At 35.8% G+C, this 23,321-nt stretch overlaps 1 protein-coding gene across 3 annotated transcripts in view; it reads left to right on the top strand.

Moving 5' to 3' along the window:
• Positions 1-23,321, top strand: part of EEA1 (early endosome antigen 1) — a 58,183-nt gene that overhangs the window by 12,675 nt on the left and 22,187 nt on the right. For all 3 annotated transcript variants that reach the window (XM_070947958.1, XM_070947957.1, XM_070947956.1), the window contains exons 3-14: positions 5,103-5,230; positions 5,903-5,957; positions 6,059-6,124; positions 7,217-7,256; positions 8,345-8,458; positions 8,548-8,669; positions 12,119-12,274; positions 17,555-17,671; positions 18,321-18,659; positions 20,158-20,307; positions 20,950-21,069; positions 22,010-22,213. In XM_070947958.1, coding sequence (XP_070804059.1) covers positions 5,103-5,230; positions 5,903-5,957; positions 6,059-6,124; positions 7,217-7,256; positions 8,345-8,458; positions 8,548-8,669; positions 12,119-12,274; positions 17,555-17,671; positions 18,321-18,659; positions 20,158-20,307; positions 20,950-21,069; positions 22,010-22,213 — 1,611 coding nt within the window. The remainder of the gene's footprint in view (positions 1-5,102; positions 5,231-5,902; positions 5,958-6,058; positions 6,125-7,216; positions 7,257-8,344; positions 8,459-8,547; positions 8,670-12,118; positions 12,275-17,554; positions 17,672-18,320; positions 18,660-20,157; positions 20,308-20,949; positions 21,070-22,009; positions 22,214-23,321) is intronic.

The following is a 23,321-nucleotide window of genomic DNA, read 5'->3' as shown; positions in this document are numbered from 1 at the left end:
GGTGCAGTGGGCGGAGATGAAGGAGCAGCCTCGGCGGTAGCAGCAGCAGCAATTACAACGGGAAAAGCTGTGGGGAAAGGAGGACGAGGAAGATCTGGCAAGGCGGTGCGAGCACTTCATGGCTCCTCCGGTGAGCGGATTGGGAGAGCTGCGCGACTGGGGCGGAGACATGCGAAGTCGCATGGGGCTTCTCATAATGGAGACGCAGAGCCAGGTGTGCAAGGCGCTGGCCCAGGTCGACCGCGGCGCCGCTTTCACCGTGGACTGCTGGGAAAGGAAGGAAGGTGATCCGAATTCCGGGGTAGAGTGGGGACGCGTTCCTTTCTCGTGGGCCCCGCACTGCCTGGCACCTCTTGTAGGTTGGAACTAATTCGGAGTACAGCTTCCCCTCAATGTTGCCGGCGCTCCCAAAGTGTCATCGGTCAGCGCCAGCAACTCAGATTCGGGTACCCGGCGTATAAGACGACCCCCGACTTTTGAGATGATTTTCCTGGGTTAAAAAGTCGTCTTATACGCCGGAAAATACGGTATTTTAAATGGTGGTACTCATTATAAAATATATCTACTATATTTAGTTTACTTACCATTTTAAATTATTACTTAAAACAACTGTTTCAGGAAGCTTCTCCTGTCCAGTGTGTATAAAAAGGACAACAGCACTTAATAATGTTTGAATAGTGCCACAATGAAAATATTGGGATAGGCAAAAAAGAAGACAGACATTTCATGAACTGCCTTGCACTGCTATGGAATTTATTTGGTTCTGGGATGCTGCTCCTTTCCGGTTGCTTGTGTCAGGCATGTACCATCATACCCAGATGCATAGAGTTCAAACTAGCTACTTTATTTTCTGTACCAATTTCATAGGATTCTTCCCATTTTGGCCTGGGAAAGACTAGATAAAGGCTCAGAGACATTTGGGAGGTCAGACCTTGCTCTCTTGTATATCTGTATATCTTGTGTATCCATGCTAATTCCCCATTTGATACCTCCTCCTGACTGGGACCTTGATTTTAAGTTTAGCTTTTATGAAAAGTATCTATGATAGGAACATATAAGGTTATAGTTTTCTCTGTCATAAGAGAGTGAATGCTAAATTGTGTATAGACTGTTAGCATCTTGTATTCTTTCTTGTTCATTGCTGTATTATGTGGAATGGATGTAGTTTGAAAAGTTGGCCTTTAAAAATAGAATATAATTTATTATTTTGTTTATATAAAACTCAGCTTGATATAATGATTTTCTTCTGACTTATTTGCACTTACGTTTTTGAATATCTGTAGTATGAGCAATAGTTTGTATAATATATAAAATTTATTTCTTTTTTGCAAATAGCATTCCAAATTTGTGTGAAATTGTTTAAAACAATACATTTTTAGAATAAAAACAGCTGGAATAGTCGCAAAATTCTGCTATATGTAATACTATATATAGTATATTTATATACCGGTATTAGGTTAGTACATAAAGTCAAGCTTTGCTTGAGATATTTGAGTTGAGGGTAGAGATATTGCTAATTGACAAAGTTACATATGGAAACATTTCCTTTAAGCATTAAAATGAAGTATAATTAATAAATATAAATGTTATAGTTTATATTGGTTGCCTTTATATATTGAAGGTTTTAAATTTTTTTGAATTGTATTGAAGGTACAAATCTCCAAAATTAAATGATACGAAATAAACTTTACTGAATGGAGAGGAACTTAATTCTGTATTACTTTTTAATCATGCTACAAAAACAAAAACAAAAACTCTCTCACTATATTTGAGCCGATTATTTCTCTTGAAGATTGCTTTATGTGTCCCTCTTTGTAGTCTTCTGTTTCTGTTAATAAAAATAAATTGATGGGGAGATCAGTTAAACAGATTTTCATATTTCAAATGTAATTATGATGTAGTTGATAAGATTATTTAGTCATGTGCCAGATTGAGTTGCAATCTTTATAAAAAATAAAATGTATATCCTTTCTCTTAAAAGATTAGTTCATTGCTAAATGTGGAAATATTGAAGTTAAGTACTTTAAGTACTTAACTTCACACATTATTAACGTTTATGTAATAGTCCTGTTTATCATATACCTTGGATTGGTTCATTTGAAAAAAAAATTCTTTGAAAAAATATAAGCAGATTCTTTAGAAAAAATATAGCTTGATTTTACTTCTGTGCAAGGTAGAACTATATAAAATCATACCTGATGCTCTTTATTATATGGTAAAAGATCCAGTATTTAGCATTAAATACTTTATTTGACTATTTCTGCTTCATTTTTTAATAAATACATTAGAAAAACAGAGGCTAGTAGAGTAGCTATATTAATTAATCATTCATTACTTTACTGTAGAGTGTAAAGTTTGATACTGTTTAGCTCATTATTCCCTATAAGAGTATATAGGATTATAGCTTTAGTTGTGAATTTCAGTTGTCAGAGAGTGTAGAGCAGCTCGATTTCATTGAGGGCCACATCAGGGTTGTGTTTGACCTTGTGGGGCTGGAGTGTGTGGGCCAGGGTGGGCGTGGCCAGCTCGACATCACTTGTGTCAGGGGCGCCTGTGGTGGCCCAAGCACTCTGCTAGCGAAAATGTGCTCCCAAGCTCTGTTTTCAGCTGTGACAGCGTCCTGCATTCCTCTGCCAGTGAAAACGGATCCCTCACGAGGTCCATTTTTGCTGGCAGGGTCACTGCGGGCCAGTCCTTTGCCGTTTCCAGGGCGGCCCCATGGGCCAGATCTAAGCACCTCGCAGGCCAGATCTGGTTTAGAGCATCATTTCTATGAACTGGCTTAACCTTCAAGGAGAGAATAATTGAATTTTTGGGGCACTCTGCAAACTTATAAAGCAGGAATCTCCAACCCCATACCGCTTGTACGAAACCATCCCCTCTCCCTCCCCCTCGCTGGGCCACCAAACTGGAAAGGTTTGGACCACTGTTGTAAAGGCTCTTTTTGGAGACCCTTTCACAATTTCTTTCAGAGTCAATAAGGTAAGGCTGATACTTATTTTACTGCTATATTATATTATTATATACACAAAAATGTGAAATCACAGTTGCCAGTTCTTTAGCTGGTGTTTGTGTCTTCGTATACATCGAGTTCTGTCCAAGAACCTAGGATAATCTAATGAACCAGCATAGCTTTTGTGTGGATCTAATCAGCGCACCCATTTGTTAATGACAGATAAAATTTTTGCCATTCTAAGTGCTGTGCAATATGTTTGGTATGACATCCAGTGGGAGCCATTATGGCTGGTTTATGCCATAAACTTTCCATTTTTATTTTCAAATCTTGATATTTGTGATTTTTCTCAATTTTATTTGCCTGCTATTCTATTATTTCCTAGTATCGCCACATCAATTATCCCCATTCTTTTTAGCCCCAGTTAAATCTGCGCTTTGTGCCAAGATTATATTATTTTATTTTATTTTATTTTATTTTATTTTATTTTATTTTATTTTATTTTATTTTATTTTATTTTATTTTATTTTATTTTATTATTTTATTTTATTATTTTATTTTATTTTATTTTATTTTTTCATTTTATGTAGTGAAAACAGTCTAGTGTCATAATGGTTTGAAACAGCGCATAGATTTAGTACATCTTTTTTTAGTACATCAGTTACTCATATCATTCATTAATGCATAACTTTTACCATTATTTCTTTTACATTCTTTTACATAAGTTGCAATCCTCTGCATGCCAAGTAATACCAAATAGTAATAGATATTGACATCTACTAACCATTCACAGCTTTGGGTAAGGCTTTTATATAATGTTTGTTAATAAGATAGAAATGTGTACTATATGCTAGGTTACTAGCCTTTATGGTACATGCTTTACCTGCAGCATCCTCTGATAATGGTCAGGACAATATTGATCAGTTTGACATATTTTGGCTCATATGCCACAAATGCGGCAATAGCTCAAGTATGCTTTTATTCCAAGTATGCTATTTGGGTTAGGATCTATAATTGAGATGCTATCTTATAAGCTCATATACAGGTAGTCGCCAACTTATGATCACAATTGAGCTTCAAATTTCTGTTGCTAAACAAAACATTTGTTAAGTGACTGTTGCCCCATTTTACAACTTTTCTTGCCATAGTTGTTAAGTGAATCACTACAGTTGTTAAGTTAGTAACATGGTTGTTAAATTAATCTGGATTCCTTATTGACTTTGCTTGTCAGCAAAATGGGATCACATGACACTGGGACATTGTAATCATCATAAATATGAGTCAGTTGCCAAGTGTCTGAATTTTGATCACATGACCATGGGGATGCTGCAATGGTCATAAGTGTGAAAAACGGTTTTAAGTCACTTTTTTCAGTGCTATTGTAACTTTGAATGGTCACTAAGTGAACTTTTGTACTATTGTTTGCATATCATCAAATAACATACATACACACATATAAACACACACACACACACACACACACACACACACACACACACTGTAGTGACACACACACTACAGTATGTAAACATAAATGTTCCAAAATATTTAAGTGTGACATATTTGCCATTGAGTTGAATGGTAACACTTGAATGAGTTGATGAACACTGTCCACCCACTTGATGGAGGGAATGACAAGGTATTCTAGAAGTTGTTTAATATCATGTACAGTGATTAATATTTTATTTACTCTGTCTTCAAGCTAGAGTTGTAAATGAAATTCAAAATCTAATCTAAATTATAATTCTGGTTTAAGAGAGCCATTTTATATGTAACTTTGCTGTTACATACAAAATGAATGATTTTGTATGTACTAAACGATCAGGCCATGTACACCAGAAAGTTTTCCCATTTTGACAGAATGTGTTAGAATTCTTTATTATTGTACATGGAAATCAAGCCATTTTGTTAGTAGTTCAAACCCAATACTGGCATTTGTTGTAATTAATTACATTAGAAAATGAAATAGCATTTAAAGCTTCTCTAAAGAAAATGTAATCACAATTCCTTCTATAAAATTAGTATGGTAGCATTCATTTTCATTCCACTAAATTAGATTGATATATAGTTTTCTGATTACCTGTTAACATATAAAAGAGCCAACAATAAATATGAATATTGTTACAATTTTTTGTGCTTCATGTTTCAGGGATTTATTTGTCCTCTTTGTATGAAATCTCATGGATCAGCTGAAGAACTTTTTAAACACTATGAAGCAGTTCATGATTCTGGTATTGATACAAGTCATGCAGGAGAATCTAACATGACCCCCAAAAGGTGCTTCTAAATACTGGTTTATTTCTTTTTATTATATATTAAATAGTAATTTATTGTAACTGCATTTTAATCACCAGTTAATTTGAATATTAGATGATATTGTGAAATATGTTACTTTATAGTAGAAAAATACATTCAATGAAAAGAAGGTTGCTAATACTAAAAGCTTTTATTTTTAAACTATATGGTGGATTGAATAGTATCTTGGTTTAGATTTACCTTAGATTTGTCTCATGAAGACAGTTAAACCTTTTTTGTTTTGCTAGGCCTCAGAATTATGCTTTAATTTATAGAAATGAAAATGCTTTAAATGTTTTGATGCTACCAACATATTAATTTCATTAAATTAATTGAATTGAAATTAAAAGAGTGGGAATATAAAAAGAAAGAATGAATCCATAGATCTAAGGCGAAGTCTTATTTAATTAAGAAATAAGTTTCATTATAGTCATAGTGATTTATCTCTCCAGGAGCATGCTTAAAATTGTGCTACATTTCTCAATTATTTTAATGTTTGGTGATTAATATGAGGACAATTTATTTTATTTTTAAAAATTAATCAAAATATGTTTAAATATATTATTTAACAGAAATAAATTGAAATTAATTGCAGTGATTTTTAAGACATTTAAATATATATATTTCCTTCTTTTTAATATGGATTATATTCAGTGATGACATGACTTTATTGAGGCAAGAACTTCAAGACCTGCAAGCTTCGCTTAAGGTTGGGAGAGTATATTCAGCTTTTTATTTCAATTTACAAAGCAGATCAGAGTGTTATTGAAGTCCCAAGTTCATATTGTTCTTTTAACTGTCTTTCTACAGGAAGAACGATGGTATTCTGAAGAGCTGAAGAAAGAATTAGAAAAAGTTCATGGGCAGAAGCAGCAAGTAATTATTTTAAAATATTTGAAGCAAGCTTTCCACAAGCCATTTTTAATCAACCATGAAATGAAGATTATTACCTATTTTGTAAGGCACGTGGCCTGACTTAGTTCTAATTGTGCTAATCTTCTTTGTAAGGGGGCGTGATGGCTCAGTGGTTGAAGACGCTGAGCTTGTCAGCTGGAAAGCTGACAGCCCAGGTTTGAGACCTGAGTGCTGTGTGACGGGGTGAGCTCCCGTTACTTGCCCCAGCTCCTGCCCACCTAACAGTTCAAAAGCATGCAAATGTGAGTAGATAAATGGATACCACTTTAGTGGGAAGGTAACAGCGTTCTGTGTGCCTTGGCATATATCATGCTGGCCATATGATCACAGAAATGTCTTCGAACAATGTTGGCTCCCTTGACTAAAAAGCAGGGATGAGCACTGCCCCCTAAAGTCAGACACAACTGGACAGGGGAAATCTTTATCTTTACCTTTTAGCTTCTTTCTATTAATTGCTAATACAGTGAAAGGAGGATTTTTTAAAAAATAATAATTTAAAAACAGATTTGTTAATGTAAGCTCCCATTGGGATGTCATAATGAAAATTGTTTGATGGGAAAAACACTTGTAATTCATTCCTAGATGTGATTTATTACACGTTTTCATTTATTTTAATGGATTCAGTCTGAAACAGCAGCATTGTGAATTATAGCTTCCAACACATGATGGATCCTTATAGTAATGTTAGTTAATAGAGGATCTATCACTCTTAATGATGTGCTCAAGTATAGGAATTCTCAATCATAAAACTTGGTTTAAGATCCTTATATTTTTATTTTCTACAGTAATTATGCAAATGGTTAGAAACTTGTAACACAAAGTGCACTCATAACTTTCTTTCTTTCTTTCTTTCTTTCTTTCTTTCTTTCTTTCTTTCTTTCTTTCTTTCTTTCTTTCTTTCTCTCTCTCTCTCTCTCTCTCTCTCTCTCTCTCTCTCTCTCTCTCTCTCTCTCTCTCTCTTTCTTTCTTTCTTTCCTCCCTCCCTCCTTCCCCCCTCTCCCTATTTCGCTCTCTCTTTCTCTTCCTTCCTTCCTGCCTTCCTTCTTTCTTTAGGAATCCAAACCTGATGGTCTGGCAACTGCTGCCTCTACAGGTGACAAACTTAAAAAAAAAAACAATCTCATGAAACATAATTGTCCAGAAAAGTGATTTACTGATCAATATCTCTCATTAAACCTGTTTATCCATAAAATAATTTATTGACTGATTGTAAATACTTTAAATAATTTAAAATATTGAAGATTCTTTTTTCATGTATTAATTAATATAGTAATTCTGTAAGAATAATCTTTTTATTGAACAAACTTGATCTTACTGCTTATCTGTTGTAGAAGTTATTTCTGTTTTAATTGATGTTGTTAAAAATAAGGATTTCAGTGTCCCGTTTACTGAGTACTAGAATCACAATTGCTATTTTTATCAGATCAAATAACTGTAAAATAGTTGGTGCATCATAATTTATATATAGTTGTTTTTCTTAGTGTTTATCCTTTTTGACTGCAGGGTCCAGTTGTTTTTGTGCTGTGCTTGTTAGTTCATACAACAAAGCTTTCAATGCATGATATGACAAGGCTTTTATTTTTTTTCTCAGTTGGCTTGCTGCAGAGCCTGATACTGATTATGGCTGAGAAAGAATGATTGACCCAGGGTCGCACAGCTCTGGTCATTTCCTTTAAAGCCCTACAGAAAGATATAACAGCTAATATCTTGCCAGATTGCCTGGTTTTGAGAAGGCTTCTTGAGAGTCCTCCGCTTCATGAGAGACATGAGGTGTGGATGAGATGATAGGTCTTCTATATATTCCCCATTTTGTGGAATAGTCCCCCCTCGAAAGTACCATATGTGCAGTCTTCATTTTGCTGTCATTCTGGAAATTAGTTAAATCTGTTTTATTTCAGCGAAGTTTTGACCTCATTCAATCGATCAAGGATGCCAATTTTGGCTTTGATTATTATCATTTGATTGTTTTGCTAATTTGTTTCCTTTTCCTTACTATATACCATCAAAATTAGGATGGGCTCTAAGTAGTGACAAATAAAGGAGGCAGGACAGAATTCAAGAAATCTTGGTTAAAAAAGAGAAACTTTTGTCTATGTTTGTTTTTATAAAATACTTTTGTCTATATTTGTTTTTATAAAATATTATTTTAGTTTCACTTAGTAATCATACTTTTTATTTTAGAATTGGAATCTTTAGAACAGCAGTTAGAAGACAGTCAAGTAGAAAAATTTAATATCAAACAAATGAAAGACTTATTTGAACAGAAAGCAGCACAACTGGCCACTGAGATTGTGGGTAAGTTGTCCATACTTATTGCACAATATAGTGTCGTCTTCTTGTTTAAATTGAAGGAACGCCTTTTTAAAAATCTTTCTCTACAACAGAACTTAAAGCCAAATATGATGAAGAAACAAGCCTTCGAGAACTTGCAGAACAGAAAGTGACTAATTTGACACAAGAGTTACAGAAGCAAAAAGGTGTATGTGAAGATTTAAACACAGAGCTGGTAATTCTTGTCATGTTTTATCATGCCTTGTCTAATTGGAAAGGGATTATTCCTACAGCTTGATCATTTAAATTACAGATCTTTAAAAAACAAGTTATTTATTTTTATAATGATCTATTTCTGGTGCAAAATAAAGAATCATCTTCTAGGCTACAATAATGCATATGTCTCTTTCCCAAGCTAAAAATAAATACTTTAATTTGAAATATCCTTTGTTTTCCATTCATTGCCATCTTTTTCCTGGTTATCATGGCAATAGTAACTTGCTGTCACTAGACAATTATTTATCCATTCTCATTCTTAATTATTGCTGTTCTTTTGTTAGAGTTAATTTGCAATATGTGTTTTATAAATTATGCTGTATTTATATTTGTGCACATTTTATAAATTTCAAAGTGCATTCCTACTGATGAAAATATTTTAAAATATAAAATTAAATATAAGGACTGTGTAGAAATTTACATTTAAAAATTCTTGGCAGGATTACAAATATATATTAAATACCCAGAATAAAAGATAAAATGTCCACAGTATATAAGATATGTAATTGCTAAGAGTCAACATCAACTTAATGATACATAATCGGTCAAATATGGACTATGCATAAAAAAATCAATCAAGATCATATCAACATATAAGATAAAAATGGGGGGAAAAAATCCACAAGATAGCGTCATTTTAACTAAGCTGAAAAATGAAGTTAAAAAATCCCTCCAGAAGAGATCTACCTTCAGTTGCTTCCACTGGGGCAAGTCAAACATACAGGAGAAGTGTATGTTCCATAACATATAGTAGATGCTGTAGAGTAATGGAACAAATATCTTCTCACGTCTTCAATGCTCCTAACTTCACAAGAGTAAATGATTAACTATAAGTAACTTTTCCTTTGTTGTAAGTTTTGGACAGGTTAATTCTAATTGCAAGAAATCTTAGTCCATGTAAGACTTTCTAGATTAAATCAGCACTTTAAATTGAACCTGGAAACCTGTTAGTAACCAAACTGGGTTTGCAGCACAGTTGTAAAGTGGACTACTGCTTTTTTGCATCAATGGGAATTTTTGATTAGTCATTAAAGGAAAGTTCATGTAAAGTTCCTTTACAGTCCAGTTTGTGTTGCAATAATCCAGGTAGTGTCCTGGATTATTTATGACCTTTGTTCTATGTAAGACTGTCATTAGTGCACAAGTCAAAGGACAAGGAGCTCTTTGATTCATAATGTGCTCATGGGCACTGTTAGGTTCAGCTTGTAGCTTACTCCTAACTTGTTGGTCAGGCAATATATCTGTTTCTTTAAGAAACAACTGAGCCATGTAATCAGGGTTTGCTGAACCCTGTAATTAGGCTACAGTGCATAAATAAGCAGCGCAGAGAAGCGTTCTTTGTTCCTGATTGTTCCTGTTCCTGTTGCTTCCTGCGTCTTTCTGCTGATTGGTGTTAGACTGGATTGTTATATGGTACTGTATACCGAGAATTACTAAAGTCTGTTTGCTTTGGTAAGGGAAGATACTTACTGGACTGATATTACTGTTTATGACCTTGGACTGTTTTACCTACACCGAGATTGCTTATTATCTTGTATATAAAGTATTTTTCTCACACAAGCTGCACGTTTATCTCCTTCCCTGTGTGTTTCTGCTCTGCTCGTTGCACAAGCAACAAATACTTTTTACACACACCCTAACATTGGTTATGGGCCCAGAACGTTCCAGGGCTCTTTAATTTGTTTTTGCGGAAGTGAGAAGTGCAGGCAGTGGGTGTAGTAGTCAAGATGATGGCTTTTGAGCAAGGTACAAGTTATTCTACCATAACCCGGTTGGATGGTACAAACTATGTTACCTGGTCCACAAAATGCTGTCTACTTTTGCGAAAAGAAGGACTGTGGGACATGGTTAATAATCCACCGGACATAACTGCATTGAATGCTGCTGACGAAGAAGATGCCAAAAAGATAGCGAAGTTTCACAGGGACAACGAGCGTGCTTTATGCATCATTGGCCTGACACTGGGAGACCAGCAACTTGTCCATTTCCGGGGCGAAGAGTCTGCTGCGAGGTGTTGGACAAAGCTAAAGAAGCTCTACGTTCGTGACTCTGTGGGTGTCCATATCTACCTGACACGGAAATTATTTCGCTTACATCTTCAGAAAGGAGGAGACATGATGGCTCACCTGGACTCCATGACAGGGCTTTTCCAGGAGCTACATGAGAAAGACCTTGTGTTTACTGAACTGCAGCAAGTTTATATTATTCTTTCATCGTTGGATGACAGTTATGACTCTTTTGTTTCATCATTAGAAGTATTGTCTAGAGATGAACTAACATTGGCCAGTATAACTGGTAGGTTACTGGATGAGGCCAAACGTAGGCAAGAACGAGACCAGTTAAGGATGCAACAGCAACCAAAAGTGGAAGCTGTATATGAGAATGTCAATATTGTTAAACGCTGTTATGCATGTGGGGCTAAGGGGCACATTGCAAAATATTGTAAAAATAAGAAAGTGTCTGCTAGAAACTCTGCTAAACCCAGGAAAGGGTGTAATTTAGCAACCAGTTCATCTAATAATATAAAAGATGATTGGTGGGTGATTGATAGCGGTGCCTCTCAATCCATAATAAAAAACAGAAAACTGTTTCTAAACATGAAGAAAAGTACTAATAAGGTCAAATTAGCTAATGGCTGGAATGTGACTGTAGCTGGGGAGGGACTTGTTCAATGTTCTATTAGTAAGCACCCTTTACCCATGCTTTATATCCCTAGTTTGAAATATAACCTTTTATTTGTAAAGTCATTACTACATTCTGGGTTTACAGTAACTTTTAAAAACAACAAATGTTTGCTGGAATGTGAAGGCACTGTAGTTACTGCAGAATTAGAATTAGAAAACGACACCCTAACAGGCACATAGAATAGCTATTGGGAACACTTTTAAATCCAGTCTGTCTTTTCACTAGTTTGTGTGGCAGCTATGGAATTTTAGGAAAAGATGCAACTACTTCAAGGATTTTTCAGCATGTGCTTTGCTGAAAACTCTTACGGTTTTCAAAAGTTATTATACTCTCAATGTCTGCTAACCCTACGATTAATTAATCATTAATTATTAATTAATCAGCAGTTGAAAATATTGATGTTGAATGTCTCTAAGTAGTTAAAGTGGATTTAGCTCCATAGTATTTTAACAAAATAAGCTCAAGAAAATTTATTAAAATTGCAGAAGGCTAAGAAAAAATATTGGAACTACAGCATAGAATTATTTTAGTTATATTTGAGTATACTATAACAGCTTTTATGAAATTAAGTAGCTTTAAGACTGGAGTATGGAATATGGAAAATATATTTCCACACATAAACATACAAAATTGGTTTTGCACTGTAATTTTATAAACCATGTTGAAAATATAGTTTCATTCTGAACTTTGTTATACTGATTTTTATATTGCTCTTTTCTAAAGCTTCAAAGACCCGGGGTAGAAGATGTTGCAGTTCTAAAGAGGGAATTAGTCCAAGTTCAAACATTGATGGATAAGATGACTTTGGAATGTGAGAAAGAATCTGAAAAACTGAAAGATGAATGCAATCATTTGAGAGCAGAATATACAAATGCAGAGGTAATGAATTTAGTCAAAACATTTGAATATGAACCATAATTTTATAATTTAATGTGGTTGTATTAGTAGAAAGCTGTATTATAAAAATTTGATAGTCATTTATTGGTGGTACAATACAACTCTTTTTGCTGCAAGATAACACTTTCTCCCTTTTGGAAATTCTCTAAATGCAACATGTAGACCCAGTCAGTGCAATATTAATCTCTTTATTTGGGTTTGTGGTTCTTAACTGCTTCTCAACTCTGTTTAAGACACATTGTGTGCTTCCAAACCTCTGAGGAAATGGAAACATAGAAGTGGCAACTCCAGAAGTTCTTGATGAAAAAATTAGAGGATTGGAGCTCTGATAGCTAATTTTTAGATTCTAAGAAAGAAGATTCATCAGAAGAAAGTAAATGGCACTACTATAAATAGTGGCAGAAGAAGCAACTCTAGGAACAAGTCCATGCATGAAAATATCTGCAGGAAGCAATAGAAATCGGACATATTCTGCATCATTGGAATCATTAAGGATTAGTCTGAGTTCTCAGATTTAGGAGCTGAAAAAATCTGCCCAGGCTGAGCGTTAGTTTGCTTCACATGAAAAAAAATGACACCTGAGGGGAGACGGTTGTGGGCTGAGATAGCTGATCTATACAGTCTTTGTTAGCAAGTGTTCTGTCTCCAGCCCTTACAAAGAGAAGATCTACGAAAGCAAGTGATTTACTTGAAAGAAGTGTTTCTTTCAATTAGTGCAGCTAAGGAACTAGTCCAGTGGATGAGAAACTAAGTCCTATGACGATAGATGAAAGAGATGGGCATATTTCGCTTTGAAAAGTCTGAGAATGGGGAATGTAATAGCGTTCTTCATGCAGAAGGGTGCCAAGATCATTTTGACATCAGTGCAGAGTATAGAACATGAAATATTGGATTTAAGTCAGCAGGCAGGATAACTGATTAACTGTCAGGGGAAAAACACATTAACAATAAGAGTAATTAGGCAGTTGAAACCAAAGTTTGGGTTTCTCGTTGCTGGATTTGTACAAGTAGAAGCTAGGCAGCCTTCTCTAGGAGATGCTATAATTTGTATTCCTGTGGTAGGCAGAGGATGGAAAAACCCCTTCTACCTCTGATTCCAGGTTTAGTCATTCACAAAGACAAATATTTTCTGATTGAAAATGCAAATCAACACTTGTATATTTTTCTTCTTTTGATCATACAGCTTTTATATAGAATCTGCTGAGAATTGTGATTTTGTCTAAATTGGCTTTAAAATCACTGACGTCTGTCCCAATTAAATGTGCATGTTTTATCAGCATCACGCTACTGATTTAAGTGATCCATTGAACATTCTGTCTAATGTTGAAATAACATTTATCATTGTTTTCTTTTTCATTTACCCATCATTTTTTTTGGCTGCTTTCTGTGGAGGTCTTTAAATTTGAGGTAATACTCTAACCTTTACACCTCTTTTCAAAGGTAACTACAAACAAATAACAAACCAGATAGGAACTAATTTGTGCATGTATTTACAAGCCACCAATCCTTTTTTTGCGCTTATTTTACAAACTATTCTCACAATTAAACTAGCCAGATTTCCAGTGATTTTATGTGATTGGTATCAGTATCTGTATTTTGTCTGTTCTTAATGAATTTGCAACAAAACATTCTGATCTACTCTTTTGGGATTTAATTGTTTTATTATTTGTTAAGTGGTTTCATGAACCACATGAGGACTCTTTTTAGGGCTGAAAGGAATAGTAAGTAAATTTTGCAAAAATGCTGGATAAATGTAGTTCCAGAAAATCAGAAAAAGAAGACTGATCCAAAAGTGCATATCAGTTTTCTCCAAAATACTGCTTTCATGGCAAGAGATTGTATTTCCCAACTAGCTTTACAGAAGTTGCAGATGAACATGCCTGAAGGACAGTAGTTTAGGAAACATAGCCCATGAGAGCCTGGTCGTTACATGTCCTTTTAGGCTCATTCTCCCTTAATAAAAGAAGAAATGGAGTTTTGTGACCCAGTCTTTGGTAAGCTCATTGCATATAAATCAATAAGCCACAAAGATGTAGTCTCTTATATTTTATTGAGTCTTTAATATTTGAAATTGTGGTCAGGCACAATTGAATTGTGAATTTTTGTAAAGGAATTCACTTTGCATCTTATAATGAGAACTCTGTCAGATTTAGAGAAAACTCAAACTCTAAAACTTCCTTTGTTTTTTCTTACTGTCACTTTTTCATTATTGTACAGCAGTTCATTGGGGTTTATGTAATTCAAATGAATCTACTGTGTTTCCCCGAAAATAAGACATGTCCTGATAATAAGCCCAATTGGGCTTTCAAGCGCACGTGCTATAATAAGCCCCCCCCCAAAATAAGTCCCCCCCCAAATACTTATTTGCATGTGCAGCATGAGGTGAGGAGTTGGGGGAGGAGGAAAGGGGAGCAGGAGAAGAAGCGCTGGCTTGGATTGCAAAAGCCACGGACTGGCTCGATCGCCTTCCTCTTGAAGAGCCTGCAGGGCAAACAGGAGATTTGGGGTTTGGCCGAGTGGCAGAATTCTCGCTTCTCTGCCTCCCCATTCCTCCCCACCTGCCACTCCCCCTCGCGGGCTGAGATCGGCAAGCCTGATTCGGGGAGCTGAACATGCTGCTGCTGCCCAGGAGAAGAACGTCAGAAATGGGCTCTCTCGCAGTGCCTCCCCTCTCTCTTCTCCCGAGTGGCAGCGGTGCGTCCGACTAACCGAATCTGGGCTGCTGATCTCGGGTGGCAGCGGCTCTGACCTGATCCTCGCTGGTAATGCTGCGGGCAAGAACCGGCCACGCCAATCCCACTTCATGGCTGCATAGACAGCCCACACCAGCCACTTCTCGGAGTTCTGGTGCCAGTACCCCCCCCCCCCAGGTCAACAGGGCTAAGGCTGGGAAGAGTTTGTTAGCGGCCGCTTTTTGCGGCCGCCACTAAGAGAAGGGGCACGCAAGCTACAGTTGGTGGGAGCATCCTCCGCGAGGCCATTCCAGGTGGATGACAGGTATGCGTGGGGCATGTTCCCCCACTGTTCCCCCCCGCCTCGCCTCCTCACCTCATGCTGTTTGCATGGGAAACAAATTAAAAGCTGCCACGATTGCTGGAGGCAGCGGCCTGAGCAGCACCAGCAAAGCAGCTGGTCGGCGCTCCGGCATCAGTCCCCCTGGAAGTGGGCCGACTTTTAGGGGCCTCCTGCACCTGAAAAATAATAAGACCCCCTCGATAATAAGGCCAAGTCCATATTTTGGGGGTCAAAAGAAAATAAGACCCTGTCTTATTTTGGGGGAAACACGGTACATACTGATAATATTTTCCCCTCGTTATCTCCTTCTACTACACATCATTCACCCTGAAATCTGTCCTGCAATTAAATCCCAAGTATAGTATTCACTTTTAAAATAAAGTTATGTTCATGTTATGATATAGCATATAAAGCTATGTTATGTTCCAACATACTAGCTTTACTTTAATATATTTATTTTATTTAAGCACTCAGAACAACTATAAATTGTTGCCTACCTACCATTAGATTTCTAAAGGGTATACAGGAATTCTTTTTTCTGTTTTCATTCACATATCTTACAAAACTGAAGTTTTAATAAGTGCTACATTCACCCACATATATCACTTTCTGCACAAGAAAGTGCTTTAAAAGCCCTTACTTGTTTCTCCAAGCCTTATTTTCAAAACTCATGAAAAAGTAATATTTAAAGATATGGATGATGGAAAGAACAGTAGGTTCTAGTGCTTAGGTCCTAGTGAGTTTATTCTATGACAATATCTAAAATAATAAGATGTACAAAATAATAAGAATAGTTTATACCAAATACAAGGAAATCCTTTATTACCATTAAGAAGTACAATATAATTGTTTTTCACCAGGTGTTGGCATGTACAAACATGTATAGATATCTCTGTTTATATGTTTATCCACTCTGTTTATATACACAAACATTTCTATTTATGTATTCATTATTAATATCTTCCTTTCTTTTTGTGGAACAAAACTACAATTTTAGCTTTCAAATTTAAAATGAGACTTTTCTTTGTCTAAAACATATAATGTAGAATAGTAAGGTTGAAAGGAACATTGGACCCATGGCAGGAGATCCTACCCCATTCCAGATGGGATGGATACACATGATCATAGAAAGAACAACAGAATACAATTAACAAGAGATGGAAGAGACCCTGAAAGTCCTTTAAGAGAGGACCAGGGGTGAAATCCTCCCGGTTCGGACCGGATCGCCCGATCCAGTAGCGATGGCGGTGGGTGGTTTGGAGAACCGGTAGCAAAAATCCCTGCGCCCCCCTCCCCACCATGCCCAGCTGAGCCGCGCGATCACTAGAGGCTGTTTTTTTTCTTTTAAAAGCATTTTTTCTACAACCTCTTCAGCTGAAAAAATACTTTTAAAAGTAAAACAAAAGCCTCTGATGATCACGTGGCTCAGCTGGGATCATTAGAGGCTTTTAAAAGCATTTTTTCTACAACCTCTTCGTCCAAAGAGACTGTAGAAAAAAAAATTCCTTTAAAAGCGTCTGGCGATCCCAGCTGAGTTGCCTGATCGGCAGAGACTTCTAAAAGCATTTTTTCCTGCAACCTCTTCGGCTGAAGAGGTTGTAGAAAAAATGCTTTTAAAAGTAAAAAAAAAAAAAAAGTTGGCCACGCCCACCCAGTCACATTACCCCCACCCCCACCAAGCCATGCCCACAGAACCAGTAGTAACAAATTTTAGATTTCACCCCTGAACAGGAGACTTGCTTTTATAAAAAAATAATATTAACAGGAGTCATAAAATGTTTTATACACATGTTTCAGAATTATGTCTTACTAGGATCAGGAAAATTACTGGTACATATTGTCTGATGGCATCCACTATATTTTTCCTGCCAATCTGAGTTGAAATAGAGAAAGGAACCCTTCACTTCAGATCTGGATTTGGCAAGAATATAAGTAACTGATCCTTAGCCATAATGTTAAAGTTGCTTTATTTATGTAGCTTTTCTTGCAGATAGCAGAAACCAAGCAGGAATCATGCTTTTGTGATACAACTGTGACATTCTTTCCTCTTTTTTACTAGTAATGTTTGAAGAATTTATATAAAACAATGTTTCCATATGCACTTTGCATAGTATATATTTAAAGAACTTTGACTTTTTTCATGACACATAAATTTTTGTTATGGATTTCTATAATTATTTTATGGGAATATATTCCTATTGAATTAAAAGTATAAATTATTATTTTTTCATTCCCCCCCTCTCATAGGCTACCATTAATAAGTTAAATGCTGAACTTGCTAAAGGACCGCAAGAAGTTGCTACATATGTACAAGAGATCCAGAAACTTCAAACTTCAGTTAATGAATTTGCACAGAAAAATCGGGTAAAAATATTGTTATTTGTGTTTTGAAAGCTATAGATTGATGATCTTGTTCTGTTCTAAAGATAAAGTCTTATCAGTTATACAAATCATGAAGCCTCTGATATTACTTATTGAGGTCATTGACTTGTTCCTCTTCTAACATGACAAAATTAAGCCAAGATCTGTTCTTGGATAATGGATTCATGTATTTTAAAAAACAAGTCAGGGATGTTAGCCCTTTAGGAACCGTGGATTGATATGAAATATCATTATATTAGATCATGCAGTATTTTTCTGTTGATCCTAATGCAGCAGGTATCATACTTTCTATTCTTTCAGCATTTATATAGTTATATATACTTGCAAAAACATTTTGGTTCTGAAGCTCACATGGTTATGGCTGCAACTGAGCTTGCAAGTAACAGGAAAAGTGAAATGGCATTTTCTCAGTTTAGGTCTTTCTTGATAGTACAGTGGAATAATAAAAATCCAAACTCAGAATATTGTCTTATTACAAGAAAAATAACAGAAAACTTCATTTTGGGGCCCTCAGTGGTATATGTAGTCATGCATGTTTTTATATTAAAATACTAATTTTTCATTTTTAATTCATCTGCCTATTTTATTTAAAATTAATGAAATCTTAATTATATATGCAACTCAATTTTAGAAACTAGTGGAAAAATTAAAAAAGAAAGAATTGGAATATACTCAGTTAGAAGAGAGACAAAATGAAGAATCATTGGGTAAAAGGAATCTGCAAGCAACTCTTAATCAAAAGGAATTGGACTGTCAACAACTTCAGGCAAGACTGTCTGCATCCGAGGACTCATTACAGAGATTGCAGAAAGAATTATGTGAAAAGGGAGAAGCAAGCCAAAAACTTAAGGAAGAATTGTCAGAAGCTGAAGCCAAAAACCAGCATTTTAAGGCAGAATACAAGCAGCTACAACAACAAAGGGAAGAAAAAGAACAGCGAAGCCTACTGCTTCAAAATGAGCTTAATCAGGTAAAATTAAGTTTATCCATTCTTAATCAAATAAATTATAAAGTTTGATTTCACTTATTGACCAAGAAATCCTGTATGTACCTTTTTTCATAATTTAGACAGAAACAAAAGTTTTTTTTTAAGAAAACGGCCAACTACAGCATGCAAATACCTTCTGTAAACCATTGTTTTAAATTAATGACATAACTCAAATAAAACAGTCTTAGAGTCTTAGTATCATACAAAACTAATCCTGAAAGTAGCATTTAGTTTAAGCAGATTAAGAAACAGTGTTTCTCTCTCTCTTACCTCTACATTTGATTTCAAAGACACTTTACCTGCAATAAACCAGAACATTACTTTATGACTAAAATTATTCTGCCAATTAGCAATTAACTTTTTCTCTGCCTCTGGAGCTTTCTGCTATGTTAGTTTTTGCATGACTTAAGCTATATTTAAGTGTACATAGATATTAATAGGTTCCCCTTAGAGTTAAGCAAGAACATTAATCACTATTATCTGGTAAAATCTTGTGGCCGGCAGAATCAACTTAAGTCTTTCTTCTCCTTCTGGTATGTTAGACATGATCCCTTGAACCCTGGTCCTTTTCCATCTTCAGTGATTTTCCCATCACTTTAGAACTTACAGTGATCTTCACTCCATCTTGGCACTTGCAGCTCTTTCAGTGTCCAAAACTGTATAAATCCAGCAGTTAGTTTGCTATTCAGCTGCTTTTCCCTGTCTCCAAAACCCTTAATCTTTTCCTGCTAGTCTTTTAGATAATTTTTATCTTTTTCCTTCCATCTCCTATGAGAGCTCTACATGAAAACCCTTTATCTATCCAGTTTAGTGCTTTCCCAACTGAATTAATCAACCTCCACATACAGTTTGTATGTTTTGAGTGATCTCATGATACAATAGCATAGCAGACTGTGTTTACTTGCTCCCCTCTTCCCAGTGCAGTTCATACACATGTTTAACTTGCTTGCCTGAAGAAAAAAAAACCTGTACATTATTCTGTGGTTTGGAGTCAGATAAGACAATCTAGTCATATAAATGTATTACACTAAATATACACTTCGGTTTTATAGAAATAACTTAGAGCCAATGTGTAGTGGTTAAGGTACTGGACCATCCAGGTTTAACTTCACCCTTGGGCATGAAAGCTAGCAGTGTGACATCTGTCCAGCTATCTAGACTAGACCAATAGACTTTATCTACTGTACTAGATAAAGGTCTGCAATCATTAGTGAAGAGACTTTTATATTGTAGTGGATTGATTTGGGAAAACAAAATATAAGGCTGCTCTCATTATTTGAGCTGCAATCTATTTGTGATTGGAAGAGAAGCATGAACTGAGTTATCCCAAGGACCAGACTTTTTGACTAGGTTGTGTGTGGCTGTCCACAGCTTACTAGGACTGAATGTTTTGATACTATTTGTATGCAAGCACAGTAGTTTTTAAAAAAAACACAAAGCATGGCATGTTCATCAAAACGAAACTTGTTTTCATTTCCAGTTACACAATAAACTTCTGGAAACAGAACATCAACTTGGGGAAGCACAGGGCCGACTAAAAGAGCAGAGACAGCTATCTAGTGAAAAGCTAATGGAAAAGGAACAGCAAGTGGCTGACATTCAGTTAAAACTTTCACGTGCTGAAGAGGAGGTAAGAATTATATGCAGAATATAATTCTGGTTGAGTTGAATTTGTGTTTTGTAATTAGTAACCAGAAAACTCCATCTTGCATGCTGTCTCTTCCCTTTGTTTGCTTTAATTAAATGTATCTTCCAAAATTCCTTAATCCTTCATTAAACATAATGGATCAGGGTATTAATCCTTCATCATTAGGCTAGGAGTGCTTAATGTCTGCTTCTCAAAGGTCCAACCTTTGCCTGGCTTTAACTGAGTATATGTAAGAATTATAAAGATTATTGTTTTTGCTGCCTAATTAATGATTGGTATCTAAAAATTACAATTTTCTCAGAATAGTTGATAATGAGAAACAACAGAATTTTATTTTTCTATGCATCTTTCCTAATGAAAAATGCTGAATGTAATATAGGAAACAATCACCTACTGTTATAATGTTATTATAACATTTTGATTTTGTTGGAAAAGTTGTTGAAGTGACTGATTATTTTTTTTTTTTTAAAAAAACTACTTTTAGGAAAAATATAACACGACTTCTAATTTAATAAAAAGGCATCTGATGTAAAATACTTCAGTATTAGAGTAAATTATAAACTATTAAACTACTAAATTGTGCTTGTCAGTTTTCAGTCAACAGTCTGTGACTATTTTTCTAAGCTAAAGGAAAAAGCGGCAAATACAACTGAATTGCAACATCAATTAGACAAAACGAAGCAGCAGCATCAAGAGCAGCAGAATCTTCAGCAAAGTACGACAGCAAAACTTCGAGAAGCCCAGGTAAGAGAATTTTGCTGCTGAGAAAAAAGCCCAACATATTTCTAGTGGTGCTAGAAGAGAGTTCCCCAATCTTTTCGGCTTTGCGGACCAGTGGGGAGGGGAGAGGAGATGGTTCCACATGCATGGTGGACAAGTGTACGCATGCATGCAGCTCCATTTGAGTAAGCGAAAGTACTCCATTTGAGTAAGCGCTTGCACAAATGGAGAGTGTGCATGTGCTTGTTTGCTGCTGCACGAGTAGGGATGTGTGCACTCCCATGGCCCAGTTCCAAAAGGCTCAAGATCCGGTAGTGGGCCACAGCCTGGGGGCTGGGGACCCCTGTGGTACAAGAACAAATATTTTTGTTGAAATGCAGGTTATAGTTACTACTACAAGATAAGGAGCTTGATAGAATCAAGTTTTGATGATTTAGAAATGGACTGTTATCCTATTTAATGGAACTCTCATTAGGCATGACATATCAAGTAGCTCAGAATTTTCATATTTTTGTTTTGAAGCATTGTTATAGGCAACTGCTTTTCTAAAGCTCAGTTCAAAGTAGGAATTGACCTTCAAATCTATATATTTCATAATACGTAGCACTGTATCATTATTTAATAGTAAGAATTTGTGGCAGATACCATTGATTCATTTGCGTAGGCTTTAGAGATATATCATGTCTTTTTCTCTTTCTTCTTCCCGTTCTTTCTGAAAAAGGAATAAAAACTTTAATTTATGTTTTAAACAAACTCATTTTCTCTTGTATGTTCCACTTTACAAACATTTTATTTTGATTGTACTTTTTAACTTTCATGGTTAAACTTTCTATTTAATTACATGAAGAAGAAAAGTGGCTTCAAGTTGTTTTTGTTAAATAGGGGGCCAGGAGCTCTCTCTAATTATAGTATGCAGAAATTATGATCCTAGATATATTTAGCGATTGTATTCCCCCTTTCCAAGAATGATTTAGAGCAAGTTTTACGTCAGATCGGTGATAAAGATCAAAAAATCCAAAACCTTGAAGCCCTGCTACAAAAGAGTAAGGAGAATATTTCTCTGCTAGAAAAAGAAAGGGAAGACTTGTATGCAAAAATTCAAGCTGGTGAAGGAGAAACAGCAGTTCTAAATCAATTACAGGAGAAGAATCATGCTTTGCAGGAACAGGTAAGAAGTTTTCAAAGTAAAAATTCCAAATTTGTTAGATGATAGTATTTTAAAAGTGACATACCTTGTTACTTGATGGGTCACTTCTTGTTGCCTAAAGTCCCTATTGCAGGTAGTCCTCAACTTACAATCGCAATTGAGCTCAGAATTTATGTTGCTAAGTGAGAAATTTGTTAAGTGAGTTTTCGCCCATTTTATGACTTTTCTTGTCACATTTATTAAGTGAATCACTGCAGTTGTTAAATTAGTAATACAGTTGTTAAGTGAATCTGGCTTTCCCATTGACTTTGCTTATCAGAAGGTTGTAAAAGATAATCACATGATCCGGGACACTGCAACCGTCATAAATATGAACCAGTTGTCAAGCATCTGAATGTCAATCACGTGACTATGGGGATGCTGCAGTGATCATAAGTGTGAAAAATGGTCATAAGTCACATTTTTCAATGCGGTTGTAACTTTGAACAGTCACTAAATGAACTGCTGTAAATCGAGGACTACCTGTATTGCACTAGGAATTAAGTACATTAAGATTAGATGTGGTGCAATGGAGGGAACAAGACAAAGGCTTAGAAGTGGTGAGTTTGTTAGGAATAAAACTCTTCTATGAGAATTTTTGGAAGGAAGCTAAAAAACCAAAGCTGCTTTTCCCATTATTTTTCATTCTAACAGACAGGGCCAATTTTGATTGATCTCTCTGAAGGAAGGATTCAGGACTGCCCTGCATAGTGAGTAGAGTTGTTGGATCCAGCTGAAGTAACTAGCTTTGTTCTATAGTTCTGTAGCAGGAAGTAATCTGAAAATATCTTCTAGAAGAGCTAGGTCTAGGTTGCTTTTCAAAAACACAGTGATGGAGGGATCATTGTAATCTCCCAGGAATGCTGTTTGGGCATGAGGGCAGCGACAGAAAGCCAGACTCTGTGGTCTCTCCAGATAATATTCCTTTGGAATGGTCCCAGAGGAAATATTTTATTCCAGATCTTTAACAGACATCCAGACACCACTTGAAGAAGAAATTTATTTAAATCTCACCGGCTCAAGGTTGACTCAGCCTTCCATCCTTCCAAGGTGGGTAAAATGAGGACCCAGATTGTTGGGGGCAATATGC

This window comes from Pituophis catenifer, unplaced genomic scaffold (genome assembly GCF_029215685.1).
Source record: "Pituophis catenifer annectens isolate HBS135680 unplaced genomic scaffold, rPitCat1.0.hap2 SCAF_7, whole genome shotgun sequence".
NCBI lineage: Eukaryota > Metazoa > Chordata > Lepidosauria > Squamata > Colubridae > Pituophis > Pituophis catenifer.
This window is presented reverse-complemented; position numbering and strand designations above follow the sequence as displayed.